The 17,713-nt window shown below is 51.1% G+C and overlaps 6 protein-coding genes across 6 annotated transcripts, besides 1 other annotated feature; all 6 read right to left on the bottom strand.

The window, feature by feature from the left end:
- Nucleotides 1–786: 786 nt before the first annotated feature.
- Nucleotides 787–824: a microsatellite.
- Nucleotides 825–977: 153 nt separating this feature from the next.
- Tb11.01.2530 (kinesin-like protein, putative) lies at nt 978–2,831 on the bottom strand (the record flags this gene model as incomplete). The annotated part of the gene is made up of 1 exon (XM_824047.1): nt 978–2,831. The coding sequence occupies one exon, from the start codon at nt 2,829–2,831 to the stop codon at nt 978–980; it is 1,854 nt and encodes a 617-aa protein (XP_829140.1).
- A 575-nt stretch (nt 2,832–3,406) lies between these two features.
- On the bottom strand, nt 3,407–5,152 carry Tb11.01.2520 (hypothetical protein, conserved; the record flags this gene model as incomplete). The annotated part of the gene is made up of 1 exon (XM_824046.1): nt 3,407–5,152. The coding sequence occupies one exon, from the start codon at nt 5,150–5,152 to the stop codon at nt 3,407–3,409; it is 1,746 nt and encodes a 581-aa protein (XP_829139.1).
- Nucleotides 5,153–5,420: 268 nt separating this feature from the next.
- Nucleotides 5,421–6,077, bottom strand: Tb11.01.2510 (vacuolar sorting-associated protein-like, putative; the record flags this gene model as incomplete). Its single annotated transcript, XM_824045.1, has 1 exon — nt 5,421–6,077. The coding sequence occupies one exon, from the start codon at nt 6,075–6,077 to the stop codon at nt 5,421–5,423; it is 657 nt and encodes a 218-aa protein (XP_829138.1).
- Nucleotides 6,078–6,864: 787 nt separating this feature from the next.
- Tb11.01.2500 (SNF2 DNA repair protein, putative) lies at nt 6,865–10,500 on the bottom strand (the record flags this gene model as incomplete). Its single annotated transcript, XM_824044.1, has 1 exon — nt 6,865–10,500. The coding sequence occupies one exon, from the start codon at nt 10,498–10,500 to the stop codon at nt 6,865–6,867; it is 3,636 nt and encodes a 1,211-aa protein (XP_829137.1).
- A 430-nt stretch (nt 10,501–10,930) lies between these two features.
- On the bottom strand, nt 10,931–13,687 carry Tb11.01.2490 (hypothetical protein, conserved; the record flags this gene model as incomplete). The annotated part of the gene is made up of 1 exon (XM_824043.1): nt 10,931–13,687. The coding sequence occupies one exon, from the start codon at nt 13,685–13,687 to the stop codon at nt 10,931–10,933; it is 2,757 nt and encodes a 918-aa protein (XP_829136.1).
- A 469-nt stretch (nt 13,688–14,156) lies between these two features.
- Nucleotides 14,157–17,705, bottom strand: Tb11.01.2480 (hypothetical protein, conserved; the record flags this gene model as incomplete). Its single annotated transcript, XM_824042.1, has 1 exon — nt 14,157–17,705. One exon carries the CDS (start codon nt 17,703–17,705, stop codon nt 14,157–14,159), a length of 3,549 nt encoding a protein of 1,182 aa, XP_829135.1.
- Nucleotides 17,706–17,713: the final 8 nt, after the last annotated feature.

Genomic DNA, 17,713 nt, shown 5'->3' with positions numbered 1-17,713 from the left:
GCCGAAAATTCTGAAAAAAAAAATACACAAGTAAGGAAGACGTTTCCAAAGATAGAAGAGAAAACGATTCCGAACCGATGGGACGTCGATGTGAATTGATGTACAAGTTCGTGGCCATGTACACTCCTTTATTTCTCCTGCACCACCTTCGACTCTGCAGTGGTTCATACCTTTTTGATTTTTGGCGGCAAACAAACAAGCAGAAAATGAAAAAAAAAAGAACAAGAGACCCACTTTACTTCCTCAGTTCTTTCTCAACGCCTCCAAAACATCTTCTTTTTTCTTCCCTTCCCTGAGACTGGTGGTAGCTCCCCTTTACCCTTCGACACGCTTCCTCCATTTACGACCGCGGCCGTTTTTTTTTTTTAGTTTACGCATGAAACGGTTGAAGTTGGTTAACCACCGAAAACACAAATGATGTTGGTGTGTGGGTTGCATTCCTGACGCTTGCGCCGCGACCCACTGCTCATCTATTTTCCCCTTGCTATATTCTCTCTACCGTCGTCAACTGTCATCCCTTCGACTCCGAAAGGGCCCACGGTGCTCCGTTTTCTTGTCCTATTGAATAGTAGAAATAGAAAAAAAGAACGGACCTTGTTATTTCTCTTTCTTATACAGTAGTTCTATCTGGAAACAAATATCTCAGATACGAGTTTTATGGTGGTGGCCGTGAGGTTCTTCTGTGTTTACAGACTTGGAAATGGCGATGAATAATTTCCTTCCAACGAACCTCCCTTCCTCTTTCTTCACTCACCAACCAACCAAAGCTGCCACTTCCTAATTTATACACACACACACACACACACACACACACACACACACACGTATATAATTACAAAAGCAGGTGGGTATATCATGTGGACCCACGCGCAGTATGTCACCCGCAAACCGCGGGGTGTATTAACGGATTCTGGCTTGGACGTTTGAACGATGCACCATGGAAACGGTATGGAGGAGTACAGCAAACGTCTACGCGCTTACATGGTAACACACTGGCATCCTGAAGACTTAGTCTCGGCCTGAATCCTCAGCTGCCTGTTTTCTTCTTCCTTTCCCGCGATATCCTTTTCCATACTGCTGAGTCTCGCCTTTAGGTCCACCTTCTCACGGGTTACCCCCTCCTTTTGATGCACCGATTCGAATTCCTTTTCGATAGCCCGGCAACGTGCCTCCATTTCCTCAAGTTCCTTTGTGATCTTTGCCATTTCCTTTTCCAGCTGCTCCTCTTCAGCCCGCCCTTGCTCTTTGGCCTCCACGTCCATCTCGATTAGGCGCAACCTCTCCTCGGGAGATGCATTCAAGAATGCGAGGATCTTCTTCAACTTCGTTTCGCCATCAACCCGCTTCTGAACCTTTTCCTCGCACACAGCATTAACTTCTTCCTGAGTTTTGATTTGCCTATTTGTGTGCAGTATCCTCTTTTCAATTTCCCCCGTCTCACGGGATGCCGCAACCATATTGGCGTCCGCTTTGTCCTTTTCCACCTCCACATCCGCCAAAGCCCGCCTTAACTTGCTCACCGAATCTTGGAACTTCTTGCGATGCACTGCCGTGCGGATCACATTCAACTTGAACGCTGTCCTTGCTATGCTCAATCTCTCTGAAGATGCCAACAACTTGTTCCGGCATTCATGGTGGGCGGCTTCCTGCTTCATCAACGCCAATTCACGTGCATTGAGTTCATTTTGTACAATCTTCGTGGACTCTGATTGCTTTACCATCTCGGACTTAAGATTCTTTACCTCTGCAGCCAGTGTTCGCAGTTGAACCAGTGCCTCATCTTGTGAGCGCTTCGGGCTGCATTTCAGTTTCGATAACTTCGTTGCTACTGTAAGCGTCTGCATCGTCTCACGGACATGCTCATAGAAGGGGCTGACGCAGCAAAGGAAATTCAAGTGGTAGCCGTGCTGCAGTAAGTCAGGGAAGAGCTTCGTAAAAGCCGTGTCGCGTGTTGGCACCTTCCCCAAAGGGTTCTCACCACTGTCACGCTCCACAGCAATGTCAACGCAGCGCTGGAAACCGAGCGGCATGTTCCGCAAAAGGGCAAAAAGAACGTTTACGCGACGTGACATTGTGACTGCCTGACCTTGCTCGGGATCAGTGAACTGAAAGGACTCAACAATGCGTAGAGTGACAGTGTGACAGGAGTTACGCTTGGGCACCACTTGCGACAGCTGCCTCACTATGTTTAGCATGTCGGCCGGTTTTTGCACATCAACGCGCGTCACCCCCTGAAGTTTGGTACCCTCCACTGGATCAAGTACGAGTTTGTACTCCTGTTGAGCGTTAGCCCCGGGTTTACGCTTTGGCGAAAGCAGATCCACATAGGTCTCGTTGGACACATCAATTGCCTCAACTTGGCACTTGACAGTGCTGTCCTCCCGCTTTTCGCGCTTGAAGGCGGCCAATATTTCGTCAGTAAAGCGTGGAAGAATGCCGCCCTCTAATCCATCGACGCTATTGCCGTAGAGAGAATACACACGCCCGCTCCCCGCCCCTCCCATTACACAAAACGCGGTGTTTTGCCCGTCTAGGATACGCCCAATAGCAGGTTTCATAATTGCGTCGTAAACATCCTTTTGTTTATGTACCACCGCGCTTGGTTGGTAGTCGTCCACAAAAGACCACATCACTTTTTGCACTTCAAACTTTCCGTTTTTGCGTGGTAGAAACTCGTTGGTAGCATCGAGAACTGTTAAGGTCCTGTTTCCATCCCAAACAACAATTTCCCGCGGAACGGGACTGTCCTCAGGACAGACCTTCGCCTCTTCGTCGGTGAAGGGCCGAACTCGCACGACCACACGCGCATAAGCAAATGTGTCGGCTTGCATTTCAATAGGTTACTATTATGACTTTGACTTTCCCCTTGACAAATTTCTTTCCTTTCCGAAACACACTTTCTTTTCTTCTAAATATGTGTTTACCAAATAAAATATTTAGGCGTATGTAACTGGTACGGTGCTGTCTAATAGTGTTGTTTTCCTCTCTTTATTTTCTTTTTGTAAGTTTGCCTTTTCTAAACTACCCGTAATATATTATTTCAGGAAATTCAAATATCTAAAATTTATTCGTCTTACAACAGACAGAAGTACAGTTAAGAAAAAAAAATTGTTTTTGCCTAGTGATCAAGAGCCCGTCAAACAGCGCAAACAACAACACAAGAAACAACGCCAGTGCTCTCCACAACAAGTTACACCAAAGTAAACGAACGCTGCATGAGTGCGCGGTATCATCCTATGGGGAATTTCCTTATCCCTAACCTTTAACTCGAAGGGAAAAGGGTCCATCCGAAACCCTTACGGTTTTAGACAACACTGCACGTTAATGCAGTACTGTTGGAAAAATAAAAAGTTGCCTCTTTTCCACATACGAAAGTTGGCCTCCACAAGTCATGACAGATTCTCACTCACGCGTACTCCAGTGCGCCATCGCGAAGTCGCTTGCTGGGTTTCTTTTGATTGTCACAATAACTAGGATCACCCGAAGCCCCGTAGTAATGGTGACTGCTGTTCGCTCGTCTTGCGGCGCGGATCTCTTCCAGCCGTCCTCTTGTTTTACTTCCCAAGTCACCCAACCCCATTGCCTCAAACATATTAACCGCCCGCTCCAGTTCCTCTTCGGAAGTGTTTGAGTCTATGGGAAAGAGTTTGTGTGTGCTGATTCTCAATTCCTTGTCGTCTTCAAACCTCTTTATGAGTGCACGCATTCCCATTGCCTCTGCAAGCCCCTGTAGAAGCCACTGAATGACTAGACGCTGTGACATGTTGTTTTCAACAATATCAAGTACGGAAAGACACTTGTGCCATGGGAGTGAATCCGTCCTGAGTAAGTGGACATAAATTTTGCATGTGTACTCGATCTGTTTTTCCTCTAGATCCTCGGCACGCGTGTACCGCAGACGGAACGCCTCTGCAAAATATCCTTGAAACTTCGTGTTGCTTTTACACAGTCGTTCTGCTACCATACCGTATATCTTCCTGTAGGAGGTCTCCTCAGAAGAGCCTTCTATCACCATAAAGCACACGGTACGTTCCGCATCCGGTTGAATGGACTTCAGTATCTTGTGCACCACTTCGTCCGCCCGAACGCTACTACGCATCGCCATGTACACCTCCCTGCGAATTTGCCGCTCCCGCTCATCAATAAGTTGTTTAGATGGGTCAACACCGCCTTGCGTCTCCCCTTGTTCTTCCGCTCCCTCCCCCTCCTCTTCCTCTTCATCAGCATCTTCTGCGGCAACGATCCCCTCCAACAACTCCGCCTCCCAGTTATCGCCCAGAATTGCGCAACGCACCTTCTCATAAGCTTCTTCGTGGGCTTCATACTCCGAGTCGTAGACGAAGCGGTCAAGTTTTTCCTCTGTTTCTGCTTCCGTCACTTCCTCCAAGTCCACCTCGTGGCAGTTCTGTCCTGTGGGATCCACTAAAAGGAGGTGCTCCGGGATTATACTCATCGAATGTTTCACGCGCTCCCACTGCTGTACTTCGTGTAAACATCCCTCTAGTAGTGTTTGGGCACGCGCTGAGAGCCGCCACTCGTCGTTGTCCATTGCAAGTAGGTCACGGATAGGCGTCAGCACGTGCATGTGGAATTCGGAGACAGCACGCTGTGACATGGAGCGGAACGTCTCACGGAACAATGAGGCCGCTTGGTCAACGTCATCGTCAGTACGCGGCTCCGCCGTAAGGTGTGTGAGCATGATTTGATAGACGACCTCCACGTTTACTATATTGAACACGTACAACCACCCAATGAAACGACTTACGCATCGCAAGCCTTCCCAGTCTTTTCGCCGATGTAGCCGCCGCCACTGTACCACGAGCCGCTTGCATAGTAGGGCCCCGACAGTGGAGACCTCTTTGTTCACGCGACTTACAAGTGCTGCAAGCACGTTTGTTATGTCAGGGTTGACCAACTGCGCCCGCATAAGACTACGACAGAGCAGCCCGCGACCGCGAATTATATTTTCACGGAACAGCTCTGTTGCCGATAATTCAACATTTTCACCGCTCACTCTGTTCACAATACCTGTGATGCTGCGGCCTAGTGCCCGCCAGGCCTCGTGCTGGACGGTCTCATCTCCAGGGCCTTTACTATTGCCGCTCTCAACTTCACTGGCGCGTTTTCGGTGTGGTGGGATGTAGCGTGACATGCAATGGTCGCCCTTTCTACTTTCTTTGTGGACTTAACAAAAAAAACGAGTGGAGTACCAAAAGTGCCAGGATGATTTATTTTCTTACTTGACGGCAACGACGCTTGTGCATCGAAAGAAGAGAACGATATCAATGAATCTGTGCTAACTCCACACCTCAAGTGTAACGCCCAAGTCTGTAAAGGAAACCTCCAATCCTCCAACTTAGGCTTCAGCAATTTCCTCCTTGACTAATTCTACCTAATGCTTTCACAGCCCATTAGATGCGTTACGCCTTTGGCCGTCGCGCAGATGACTCGCTAAGGTACGCGTGGAAGGCCTGGTAGCCACACTCCAAAACAAACGCAAACTCGCGTGTGTCCCGTTCACTCAGTTCGTCTGAGGCATTCATGGTATCAAACTTTTCTTTCCACGTCGTAAGACGGTGAAAGAAGCTCTGATCTGTGACACCAAGCCGCTGCAAGCCACGCACAAGGTCTGCAAGTAACGTGTACAACTGATCAACCGCCGTTTGTTGTAGTTTTAGCGAATCCATTAGTGTAATGAAGTGCTGACCACACTCTAGCACTAGCCTAGGATCCACAGTACCATTAACATCACTGTCTTGCTGCTGTTGTTGTTGTTGCTTGGCGTCATCAAACGAAAGCTGAATGCGCGTGCGGGCAGCGGGACACCTAGAACCGTAGTTCTCCCAAAACGAGTCAATAGTGGAGTAGAACGGATTGCGACTTTGTTCGAGGTAGGTAACAGTAGACTTGTACTTGTCTAACAACCGTGTAATGGTAGAACTGTATTGTTCTTGCGTAATGATATCGCGTAACGTGGCCTTCTCCACTTTCTCAATCGCGAGAATAATTGCAAATAGGTCTGCAAGATATTCCACATGTTGCCGTTCTCCCGGCGAAATGGTGAATGCCACTTCCATTTCAATCTATATGCCTGCGCTGCTACTATGGTTCCCTTTCTTACTAATGCACGACTCACCAGTGCACCGGTTCACGTTTCCCTCACTACCGTGCATACAGGGGAACAACCGGAACAGTGGTTACAAAAGGAGAAGGGGGGATAGAGAGACCTTTATTCGGAAAACCGTCACACATACGTTCTTCACACGTGCAAACGCGTCTTAAATTCGGGTACAACAGAACCATGAGGGGGGGGGAGGTGGGATTTTTACGTTTTTGTCCCCAAAAAACAGAAGGAGCCACACTGTAAGTCAAGCGGGCTCCAGGGCCAAGCCACACTCAACGAAATGCGTCGCGGTATGGCACTTCATTATTAAACGGCCACGACTTGCGATACAGGGTGAAGCAGTGCAAATACAGGAGGACAGGCGGACATTGATAGGGTCCGTGTTGCAGCGCACAACGGATCCAGGACCGAAGACAAAAGTGAGTTGTAGCGCCGAGGCCCGCTAAAAACGCCGCCCGGAACGCATACCTCGGGGTCACGTCTCATTACGTGCGCCCTCGGGTATTCCGAAATCATTTCCAGCTCCGGCTTCTTGGATCGATGACCTACAACCGACAAACTCTCCGGTGCATGCGCCAACCCGCCGTTTTGTTCGTCCCGATGAACGTTCATGGCAAAATAAGCTGGGTACCTGTAAAAACATACAAAACGACGAGCGGGAGGAGCACAAGGCATCGCAAGACCGTGCCCTCGGAACCTCACACCCCTCTTCGGGCACTCTCCTTTTTCCTTCGCTGGAATTACGAGTTAAATGTTTCCGTAAATAGAGGCAACTCATCTTCACCTACTTGCCGTGCGTAACTTTCACACAACCCAGCGTAACGCCGTCGCGCTTCGACGTTGTGGCAAACAGCGTACTGCAGCGACAGCAATTGGTCGAGGGGAGTCCGCTGACGCCTCAATATGTCACGTCGTTTCTGGAGCACAGCGGGCGATCCGCGTCCCGACATGAGGCTGACGGCAACCATCGGGTCTGCCATCATTTCCCCTTCCTCTCTTCCTTCGCCTCTCCTTTGCTGTGGGTGCCCGTCCTCATCCTCATCCTCCTCATCTTTATCTTCATCACCAAGTTCCTCTTCATCGTTCCGCTTCTGCTCCTCAAGCTTGCGCAGTTCCTCCTCCACATTCTGCTGTGCCTCGCGATCCTCTTGATCCTCCAGTCTCATCATTTCCACACGGATGTCCACTGCTTCGTTGTTTTCTGTTCCGCTACCTTCCTTAATGTCACAGCGTCCACCGTTGTCCTGGTGTCCGTTGCCTGGAAGAGGGTCGTCCGCCACGACAGTGGCGTCTTCATCCAAATCGTGGAAAAAGCTTCGCAACTGCACGGGATTCGACAGTGCAGCTAAGGCTGCACTAGTGTCTTCATAGACGTCATCCACGTTTGCCATGGCATGGAACTGCCCTCCACGGATGACCACATTGTTGAGTTTCTTCCGCTCGCGTGCCTTTTGCAAAATACTCTCTTCCACGGTATGCTCACTGATAAGCCGATATATTGTCACCGGCTTTGTTTGTCCTATGCGGTGGCAACGGTCCTGCGCTTGGAGATCCATTGTAGGGTTCCAGTCGCTGTCGTAGAAAATCACCGTATCCGCTCCTGTCAGGTTGAGTCCGATGCCGCCCGAGCGGGTGGACAAAATCATGCACGTAATGCGTTCATCTTCATTGAACCAGTCGACGTATGCCTGGCGCCGCTCCGGCTGCGTGCTACCATCAATACGCAGGTATGGCAAACCGATAAGGGCTAAAAAGCGTTCCAGTATGTTGAGCATGTGAACAAACTGTGTGAATATAAGCATACGATGCCCCTCCCGCCTCAGCTGCTTGAGGCAGTGTTTCAAGAACTGCAGTTTGCCACAGTCGTGAATAAGCAGATGCCTGTCTGGGAAGCTGAAGCAACGACGGACGTAGAGTGGCCAAAGCTCGTAAAGAAAGGGCGAAGCATCAAATAAGTTTGCGCGATTACTCGTCTTACGAGAAAATTGCGAAGCTGGTGGAGGTAAAGCTATGGCAAGCAACGGAGCAAGGCTCCTTCGGCAGTGTGCGCGGAATGACTGATAATGGGCCACCGGTAGACGACAGTGCAACCGCGGAGGTCGAGCGGCTACCGCGGCTGGTACGTAGACAGCAACCTTAAACGCTATGGGGAGAACAGCGTTGACGCGTTGTCTCAACGTCGGCCTCAATCCCCTTGGTAAGTGCGACAAAGCGCAACATTTCCCTTCGCCCCATCGCACATCCTCTTGTTCCTGGAATGGGAGAGCAATGTGAAGACAATTTGGGTACCCTACACACACTGAAGCACTCATTCTATGATACCGCTCTACCTGTATGGTAGTTGTCATACGTCGGCGTTGGTCCGTCGTCATCATTTCTTCCTCTACGTAGTTCTGTATCACCGACATGATGTCTTCACTCAACCCTTCGTTCCCTGGCGGGATCCGGGGCACATCAGATGGCCAATGGAAGTTATCAGTCGAGTATCTGGCGATGTACCGACTGATTTCCTGTTCTTGCATCCTCCACCAATGATCTACTGTCAGTACATACAACTTGGTGCAATGTAACCAGGAATCGTCGAATAAGGTGCCGTCCTCCACACGTGCCACGTCATGCGGTTCTCCTCTTTGGGAAGGGAGGGATACATCGTCGATGCATAACCTCCACTTCTGAAACCTGTAACAGCCGCTGTAGTTATTTCCACGAAGCAAGACATCTCGTGGGACTTCAATCACAATCTCACTTTGATGGTCTAAGGCCATTGGCGTAACGGTTCGCCGCTCCTCAAACATATCTGGGTGATTGCAGACCTTACGGAGTGCCAATAAAACTCCCAATACGCCGCGCGCCCCACCGCTAATTCGCTCACGCGTTTCTGCCAGCTGCATATAATCATCGTAGAGCATTCGCTGTCGCCGTGATAGTCGGCACATGACGACCTTCTCCGTCTTGGAGGGTAGCTGTGCCTCCACGTCCTTTTTCAGTCGTCGAAGCATGAAAGGTCGAAGCAAAGCCTGCAGCCGACGCACGATACCTTCGTTGAGGGCGGCGCGCCCCGTGACCATTTCCTCCATGGGATTACTGAACCACTCGCGAAACTCCTGATCGGAGCTAAACGCCGATGCGGACGGAAGGAGCAGGTGAAAAAGAGACCAAAGCTCCATTATAGAGTTTTGTAGAGGCGTGCCGGTCAGCAGCAGCCGATATTCGACCTGAAGGTCAAAGAGAGATTGCCATTTTTTGCTCATAAAGTTCTTAACTTGATGCGCCTCATCAAGGACGAGGAATCCCCATGGGCGCCGGCGAAAGACCACTCGGTCTTTCACCACCTGGTTGTACGAGGTAATGCAAATATTAAATGCATCCTCCTGCATCCACCCCTGTCGCACCCGATGTCGTTCTTTTTTTGAGCCCATATATACAATGACCTGAAGACCCGGACACCAGCGCTGGAATTCCGCCTTCCAGTTTAACACAACCGTTGTGGGGACGACAATAAGGTGAGGTCCCCAGTCGTTCTTGTACTCAGCATAGTAAGCAAGCAATGCAATTGTCTGAATAGTTTTCCCAAGCCCCATTTCATCAGCTAAAATACCGTTCAGCCCCCTGCTGTACAGGTTTGTCATCCAACGGAGAGCGGAGCGCTGATAGTCACGCAGCTGCCTGCTGCCCCCTTGAGTATCGAGTAATGACAGTGAGGTCTCCAGCTGTGCACCACAGCTTATATTTGTTTCATCCCCGCCCTCCAGAAGTGCAACCACATTTTCACTGATGTTCCCACCTCTCCCCCCATCATCTTTATCGTTACACTTCACATCGGAAAAGATGCTTTCCAAGAGCGTGCGAGTGAGGTTTTCAGCTTCCCGCAACAGATCTTCCTGCCGTTGCTCCGCCCGACGTTGTTTCACCTCGTCAAACTCGACCGCCAGGAGCTGCTGGAAAATGTCCCCACGCCTCGACCACAATTTCCCCACAGCGGTGGAGAGTCTAGCCCCAAGCCTTGCACGTGCCTCCCGTTGCTCCGCTCGAATGCGCTCTTCACGGCGTTTCGTGTCCTCCATGTATCGCCCGAGATCCCGCTGGAGCGCGCGGCGGAGGCCGACGGCGTGACGTTCATCCTGTTCACTGCCGTGCAGACGCTGGAAAGAGGACAGAGTCACCCGCTGCCATGGCGAAAGGACAGTGACGGGTGCATAGCTGAAAGAAAGAGGGGCCGCGGCAAGTCGCAGCCGCTGCTGTTGACGCTGCTGCAAAAGCAACGAAAGATGTCGGGCACAAGCTGTGGGGGGAATACCGTCTGCTTGTTGGGCCTCGACAGTGATGTGTAAATCACCAACACCACTCTCGCGGGGGCGTTTTCGCGAACTTGACATTATCCGGAAAAAAAAAGAAGAAAGTGTGGTGACAATAACTTGTTCTTTCTGCTCAGTAGCACCGTGCTTCGTTGCAGTTAAGGTTTTACTTCCTTCTCTTTTCCTTTTTCTCGTTCCTCGTTAGGTTATTTTGGGGTCGGTAAAGAAACTGCCCCAGCCCCCCCCTCAATTCCCTTCTGCTGAAGGACTCCACGTTTAGGGGGAAAAAGCGATAAACAAATAGCAGCAAGTGCATGACGTGAAGTTCAGGTGAAATAAAAGCGGTTGTATGAATAAGACATTAAGGAAGGGACGGCACGGGGGCCCGAACGAAGTAAGTTTTTTAAAAAACAGAAGTGACTTGTGCGCACGTACCTGCAGGTGTCCCAAACCCCCTTTATTCTTACGCATCTATGATGGCACAGTAGCCGGATTTTAATTGTGTTCCATGTCACCACACAATCTCCCCAGCATCACATAACAGACGCAGCTGAAACAATGTCTCGGGCGTTTCCGTTTGCTCCGCTTCCATCTTACTGAGTATGTCACTCACTGTCTCCATCAAACCTGCGTAACTCTTCAGGGTACGCTTCAGCCGCAGAAGCACCTGCGAGTAGACCAGCGCGTGCACGACCCTTTCCGCATCTCCGCCACGTTTCAACACCGCTGTTTTTTCGCGATAGGACGTTAGATGGTAACACACAGCCTCCATTATGGTCAGGAGATCCCTTTCATCAAACAGAATCTTAGACACTGGCAGCTTAGCATTTGCTCGAAGTAGGTGCACTAAGGTCTCCACGCGCATGCTACCTGGTGGTTTATCGCTAATGGCGGCCTGACGAAGCCGTAGTATGCACGATTTGGACTCTCTGCACATTTTCTGAGAGACGGTTACACTACTCAAAGCAAAGCTAATCAAGTAAAGCATATGTGCTGAATCTGCTGCTGTCATCTGAACCTTTTCAAGTAGAGCGGGGACGTTTAGCTCAACGACCGTTCGTGACGAGCATAAATCACCGTTGGCAACGATTTCGCCGACTTTGTTAGCAGAAAACGTGAATGTTAGAGTGGCTCCAAGTTTGGAAGCGAGCTCAGTAACGCTGAGAGCAAGAGAAATATTCTTTCCCGTGCTATTACTCTTACTGGCACCACAGATGCGCTGCACTGTTTCTACCACAACTGGAAGGATGCAGTCAGCGACGGCTTTAAAAAGTGTTACAGAACTACTGCTGAGGCCCGTCGTTGCATCGGTTGCGGCAGGAGGGACGCTATGCTTAAGTGAGAGCATGCACCTCAATAGTCGGCGGAGCTCTTCGAGGTTCTCGGGAACAGAAACGGACATTCCACTCGCTAGATATTTGACAACGTCTGTCACCAATTCGTTGCCGAGTAGATACTCACCAAGTGACACAAGACTGCAACAAACGTTAATACCATGCCTGTGGCACCACCCATCATCGCGTAAGCCTTTCATATAATACAGCACATTCTCAACCAACTTGAGCGCCGACGAATGCTCTTTTGGCTCAAGGATGCCGGCTTCGGTGAGGTTGACAAGAGCTCGAAGAAGCATTGGTAGGTCATCCGCGAGATATTCCTTGTAGCGGCACTGCTCCAGTTGCTTCACCAGTTTATCCGCTAGCAACTGCGCAGGACCCCAGTGAGTAGGATTACCCTCATTGATTTGTTTTTCTCCTGCACCCTTTTTTGTCACCCCATCCGGCACCCACAACGCAACCGCGTAGAGGGCCTGGACGGCAGATCGCATTGTGAACGGATGGCGTTCAAACATGTGATCTCCGTTCCGAAGAATGGAAGATTCCTTCACAACCTTCTTAGCCGCCTGACTAAGCTCTTCTGTAAACACAGGGGTGCGCGCACACATACTCATGGAGTAGAACACCCACGACCATACGCTCTGAAGATCACCAGCCGTGTCGCTGGTCAGGCCGACCAGCATTTCCATCAGCGCCTTCACCTTTGTTGGTTCTACGGGAAGAGTGCAAACCAACTTCTGCACCGCTCCCCACACAGCACCAATGACCACTTGGTCGACACGATTGCCAGTGTTACCGACTTGGTTTCGACATGACCAAGAAGTATTGTAAAAGAACTGCACTTGTTCTACAAGGCTCTCCACAACTCGAAGCAACATCATACTAATTTCGTCTCTTGGAGGCACAACCCCTTGATCCTTCTGTTCACCCCTTTGCGTTTCTTCCAAATACCTGCCGTGCCTCTGAACCTCACCGCTTACTACAGTCGCCATTTTGGCCACGTCGTATGAGTTCAACGCCCTCTTGAAGTCCCTGTGCAGGGCCACACCGAGAAGTTTAAGGGTGAATTGGTAGTCGTTACTTTGATCGCCCTTTCTGGCACATGACGAAAGGAAGTCGTGCAGAAACTGAGCATAACCGCCTGGAACGACGGTGTGTAAACGTAGATCTTCAAAAAAAGCATTCTTCACTTTCACCCATGGATCTGCCCACAGACCCTGCTTTTTACCGCCTGTGGGATTGGCTAATTCATCGCCTACTTGACAGCCGTGGATGCCCGACTCCTTCCAACACCACGCTATAACAGGATACATGTGGAGCGCTTGTAGTGCACTGTTACCTCGCACAGTACGAAGAGTCCCAGTCTCAACTAAGTGGAGGGCCGCATTGAGAACTCCATCCACACGCGTGTTTCCCTCAATTTGTCCCCCGATGCTTACCGCACCACTGCCGTTGTTGGAAACAGTGTATGGAAACACGCTAATGACGGCTAGCCGCAGCGCTACATCCTGTGGGTACAGAGGCAGCAGCTCCATTAGTACATCAAATATGTGCTCTGCTACATCCCTTCTACCATATCGCCTGCCCAGTTTAACAACCACCACAGCGGCTTTTTGCACAGCCTGTGGGGAGGCAGTTCTTGTTGTTACTTCCAACAACCGCGCTGCTAAGCGTTCCCACACCACTGGTTTACTTCCCGCTTGAAGAGAAGTGAGGGCATTCAGAGCCTCAATCACACGTTCCACCGGCACGGAGATGTGCGCGGAGGCTATCGCGAAGGCGCATTTCTCACATATCACCTTTACCTCACTGCTGCGGTACCGCAATGTGTGGAGAGACTTCAATATCAGCAGGGAGTCGTGGCTGTTGAAGGGACGGTTATATGCAGCAGCGCGACAAACTAAAGCTCGCAGCACTTTGTTGTACACCATCTATGTGTGGTAGCTAAGCTCCTTGTGATGCTGAGATTTATCTTTGTGCTCTCCCTCTGATACCTCTCGCTCTCTCTCTCTCTCCTACCGTTTTGCGGCTGCTGTCTCTCTTTTTAAGAAAAGTTACGGCAGTAACACATCCACGGCGAAGTGACCGGACAAATAGGTTTTGTGCCACCCGCGATATTCGTGGCGCTCGCTTTTGGGACCTGAGCTAGACGTTGGCGGCACTTAGCGAGGTGTTTATGCAAGGGTGGAAAAGATGGCGATGAGAGGTAGTGAACGGGAGTGCAAAGGGCGTATTTATCATCAAACAAAACTCACGAAAGCAAGAATTAACTGTGATGCAGAGACCGGTTCGCCCAGGCAAGACGGCAACGAAGCTTCACCAGAAGCACAACACAGTTTGCGGTCCGGTAAATATTAAGCTATCAACGTTAGAACGATTAAGGGGTGAAAAAGAAATGAATCATGCAACGAAGCATGATTCCCATCGTAACGGTACGGTCTCAACACCCTGACCCACCACCACGCACATATCTGGCGGTGATGCGGATGGGTCGATGGCAAGCCCACTGACCCCGCGGACGTTTACACGCCTCTCTCCTGCTACGTGGAAAACGTCCCCCCTAATCTGTAGAAAAGTGAGCCGCTCATCATTCACCGCAACTGCCATCCCATCGTGCTCCTTCATGCTTTCCGTTTCCCCACAATTTATCCAACTCACCCCCCGACCCGCCGTTAACCCCACGCGCACAGAACTCAACGTCTCTATTCCCTGCGTTGAAGCACGCACAAGCACGATATCACCAGAGTCCATCGCCGCAAGCACACGCCACGATGCGGCTCCAGTTCCTTCTCTCCGCTCTTGTTTCTCAACCGAAAGGGCGTCGACAGCCACCTTCTTCCAAACCCTTCTTGATAATACCTCTCCTTTTTGAGCACAGCACACACACAGCGCCCCACCAGTGTCACCCGCTATGACGAGCCCCCCCATTATGCTAAGGGCACACACGGCAGTCACGGGTCGCGGTGTTTGAGGGTCCAACACCACTTTTTGTCGAAGTATCAGCTTGGAGGTGAACCCAAATATCCTCAGTGCACCGTCGCTGCCCCCAACGACGATGTCTTTTGCTGTTGTGCACACTGAAAGAAACCGCGGAACACACTGGCTGGTGGTGGCTGTAGGGCCGTCAACAGCGGAGTCGCCGTTGCCCCTCACCCGCTGCTGCCTCACATTCATGTGGGCCATTACACGCCAGCTGTGGCGGACCGACCACTCCCAAACGGCAACAGTGGCGAGGCTGCCGACGGTTACAAACCGGACTTCCTCACCGCAAGTCACCGATCCATCGGCAATGCTACAATACGACATTCCGAGTATATTGGACTCATGCGGTCCTGAGAGGGTTTGTGGTGTCTCCATGGCGTTAGTGGCCTTCGACGGAAGGCTCAGTACACTTACTGTGGATTGCTCCGCTCCACAAAGTATGCATGCGGCCGGCTCTGGTAAAACAATAACTGTGTTGTAATCCCGACCCGTTGCCACACCACCGTACAAGAGTCGCGAAGAGTTTTCTGGGTTGTACTCGCACCATTCTCCTTCCCTTCCATTTGAACAGTGACACACATAGGCGTACTGCCCTTTTCCCTCCGCTCCATCGGCTGCTACACCTGACGAAACGGCTGCTGTTAGCAACCGCGGGGCTCGCACCTCATGACACTGGGCAATGGGGTGCCAACCACTAATCTGCGAGCGCCTGGAAAAGACGGTGATATCTGTACCAAACAATGTCACCGCGAAACTCAGGTCATTGCTGCCCTTTCCACACTTTGCCGCACCATTGCTCCAGGCCAGAACGGTGGAGACACGCCACGGCAGGAGCAGTGGACAGGAGATGGACCGAATATCTACTTTCAGAATATCATCGCTGTCCACAACTAATGCTCGCCATTCACCCTGATGCGATAACACCGTGACCCGTGTTTCAGAATTACTCGTTGGCAAGACCACCTCTTCGGTGTCAACAGCCGCTACCGGAGACTGAAAGAGGCGGTCCCGCCACGCCAGCGGCTGAGTTTCCTGTGACTCGCCCGGCTCCACTGTGTGAATATAGAGGCTACCTTCATCATCACCAGTGAGTATACAGAGACACTCTCGTCGTAAAGTCCGTTTCATGAGGCGCAGAGTGAGGGCGGTAGTGTGCGTACCCGCGCAGACAGCAGAAAGCCATTCAGTTGAACGTTCGTAAATATTCTCAAACGCAGAGACGACAAGCTGACCACCCGCATGGACAGTAGCCAAGACTAGGTGTTGTTGATACTGTAATCCTCGAACAAAGAGCACCTTGGAGGATGATGTCATCAACTTCACCACAGTAGTCGGAGCTCTACCTCCATTTTCCTTCTCTGCTGCATTTGAATACCATGCGCCATACAGAACTCCATATACGCCTCCCCCCGTTGTACCTATAAGTGCGATGTGCTTTGGTGCAAAATTGTTCGACGGGACCAGTGGAGGCGACAAGGAGGTGATGGCACTAAGACATGACGGTACATCCTTTTTGCCCGAACAAGTTGTAGGAAGGGGGAAACGCTGCTCGTGCGGGGATGTGTCCCCCTTGTGAAAATGAATAATGATAAACTCATCCTCCGTGCACGCCAACAACGTTCCATTATCGTCGCAATGCAGCCCCCTTACATGGCATCTCTGCTTGATGGGGGTGCACGGGATAAGTGTTGCCTTTCGCAACTCTGACGGCTGGAGCCTTGTGTAATAAACGCACCCATCGAATCCACAAGAGACGACGGCAGTCACATATCCGCTGCTCACAGCGTGCTCCACTAGAGCTACCTTGTACACCCCGCTACCCTCATGCTGGTGGGTACGACAATGAATAGTTTGAGGCTTCAACGGTGTTTCCGCCGCTTCTAGTTCCCCCTGGTTAAAGCACAAGACATTCACAGTACCGTCTTCACCACCTGTAGCAACAACAACTCTTGAATGTGTCCGCGTCGGCAGAATGGATATGTCAAACAGGCGCCTGCGGGCGAGCGCCGCCCGGCTCCCGCGCCAGCAACAAACCCACCTCGTTTTTTCCGTTAACTGATAATGGCTCGCAGTGCACGTGTCTTCCCCGACGGAATGATCGCTATGTGAGACATATACTGTGGCAGTACGATCATCGCTACAAGTGGCCACGCAAATGCGTGAAGTGACCGCAGATCCGTTGCGCTGCTCTCCGCTACCACCTATCGCAACTGCCTTCACGGCAAACACAGCACAACCGGGGCTGTGGGCACTGATACGCGAGAGGACGGGAAGTGACTCAGTACCATCATCCATTCCTCTTAGCTGCTGCTCCGCGCTCGCTATAGGAACGCTCCACACAGCAACTCCCCCGGCGTACGTACCGGTGAAAATCAGGATGTTGTATCTGTCCGCAGTCATCAGAGCCGATGCGGCTAAGGCAATTCCCAGTCCTTTCACGGTGCGTCTCAACACGATTCCTTGACTCTCCTCCCTCCTTGCGACCCCCGCAGAAGCGTCCCAGCCAACCATCAAGTGCTGTTCAGGGATTACGTGTGCCGAGTTGAGCGTCGTTAGCACCAAAATGGCCGCAACGTCTCCAAGACTTTGGATGTACAGGACCCGCGCAAAATTATTGAGCGACAGCAACAACACACTGTTGTGCGGCTTCGCTGCAGGGGGGGCTCCCTCACGCAGCTCATTCCGATACAGAGGAGCAGCGTACACGCGATCCGCACTTCCGATTACAACAGCTGAAGTGATGAGTTCATTTGTGGCAATGCAACTCATTCTGTGCTGCTCTAAGGCGGTGATCACCGCACCATTAGGGAGTTCTGTAACTACAAATACACTGCCGTGGTCCATGTCATCATCGACCGATGAGGCCAGCACACGGTGCCCAACCGCGAGGCAAAACCACGATGAACTGACAGACACGGCCGTCACTGGGGCGTGTAGGAAGCTGCTTCTATCAGCCTGGGGCCGCATTTTGCATA

The sequence above is a fragment of the Trypanosoma brucei genome (genome assembly GCF_000002445.2).
Source record: "Trypanosoma brucei brucei TREU927 chromosome 11 chr11_scaffold01 genomic scaffold, whole genome shotgun sequence".
In the NCBI taxonomy this organism is placed as follows: domain Eukaryota; phylum Euglenozoa; class Kinetoplastea; order Trypanosomatida; family Trypanosomatidae; genus Trypanosoma; species Trypanosoma brucei.
The sequence above is the reverse complement of the archived record's forward strand: the minus strand, read 5'-3'. Positions and strand labels throughout refer to the sequence as shown.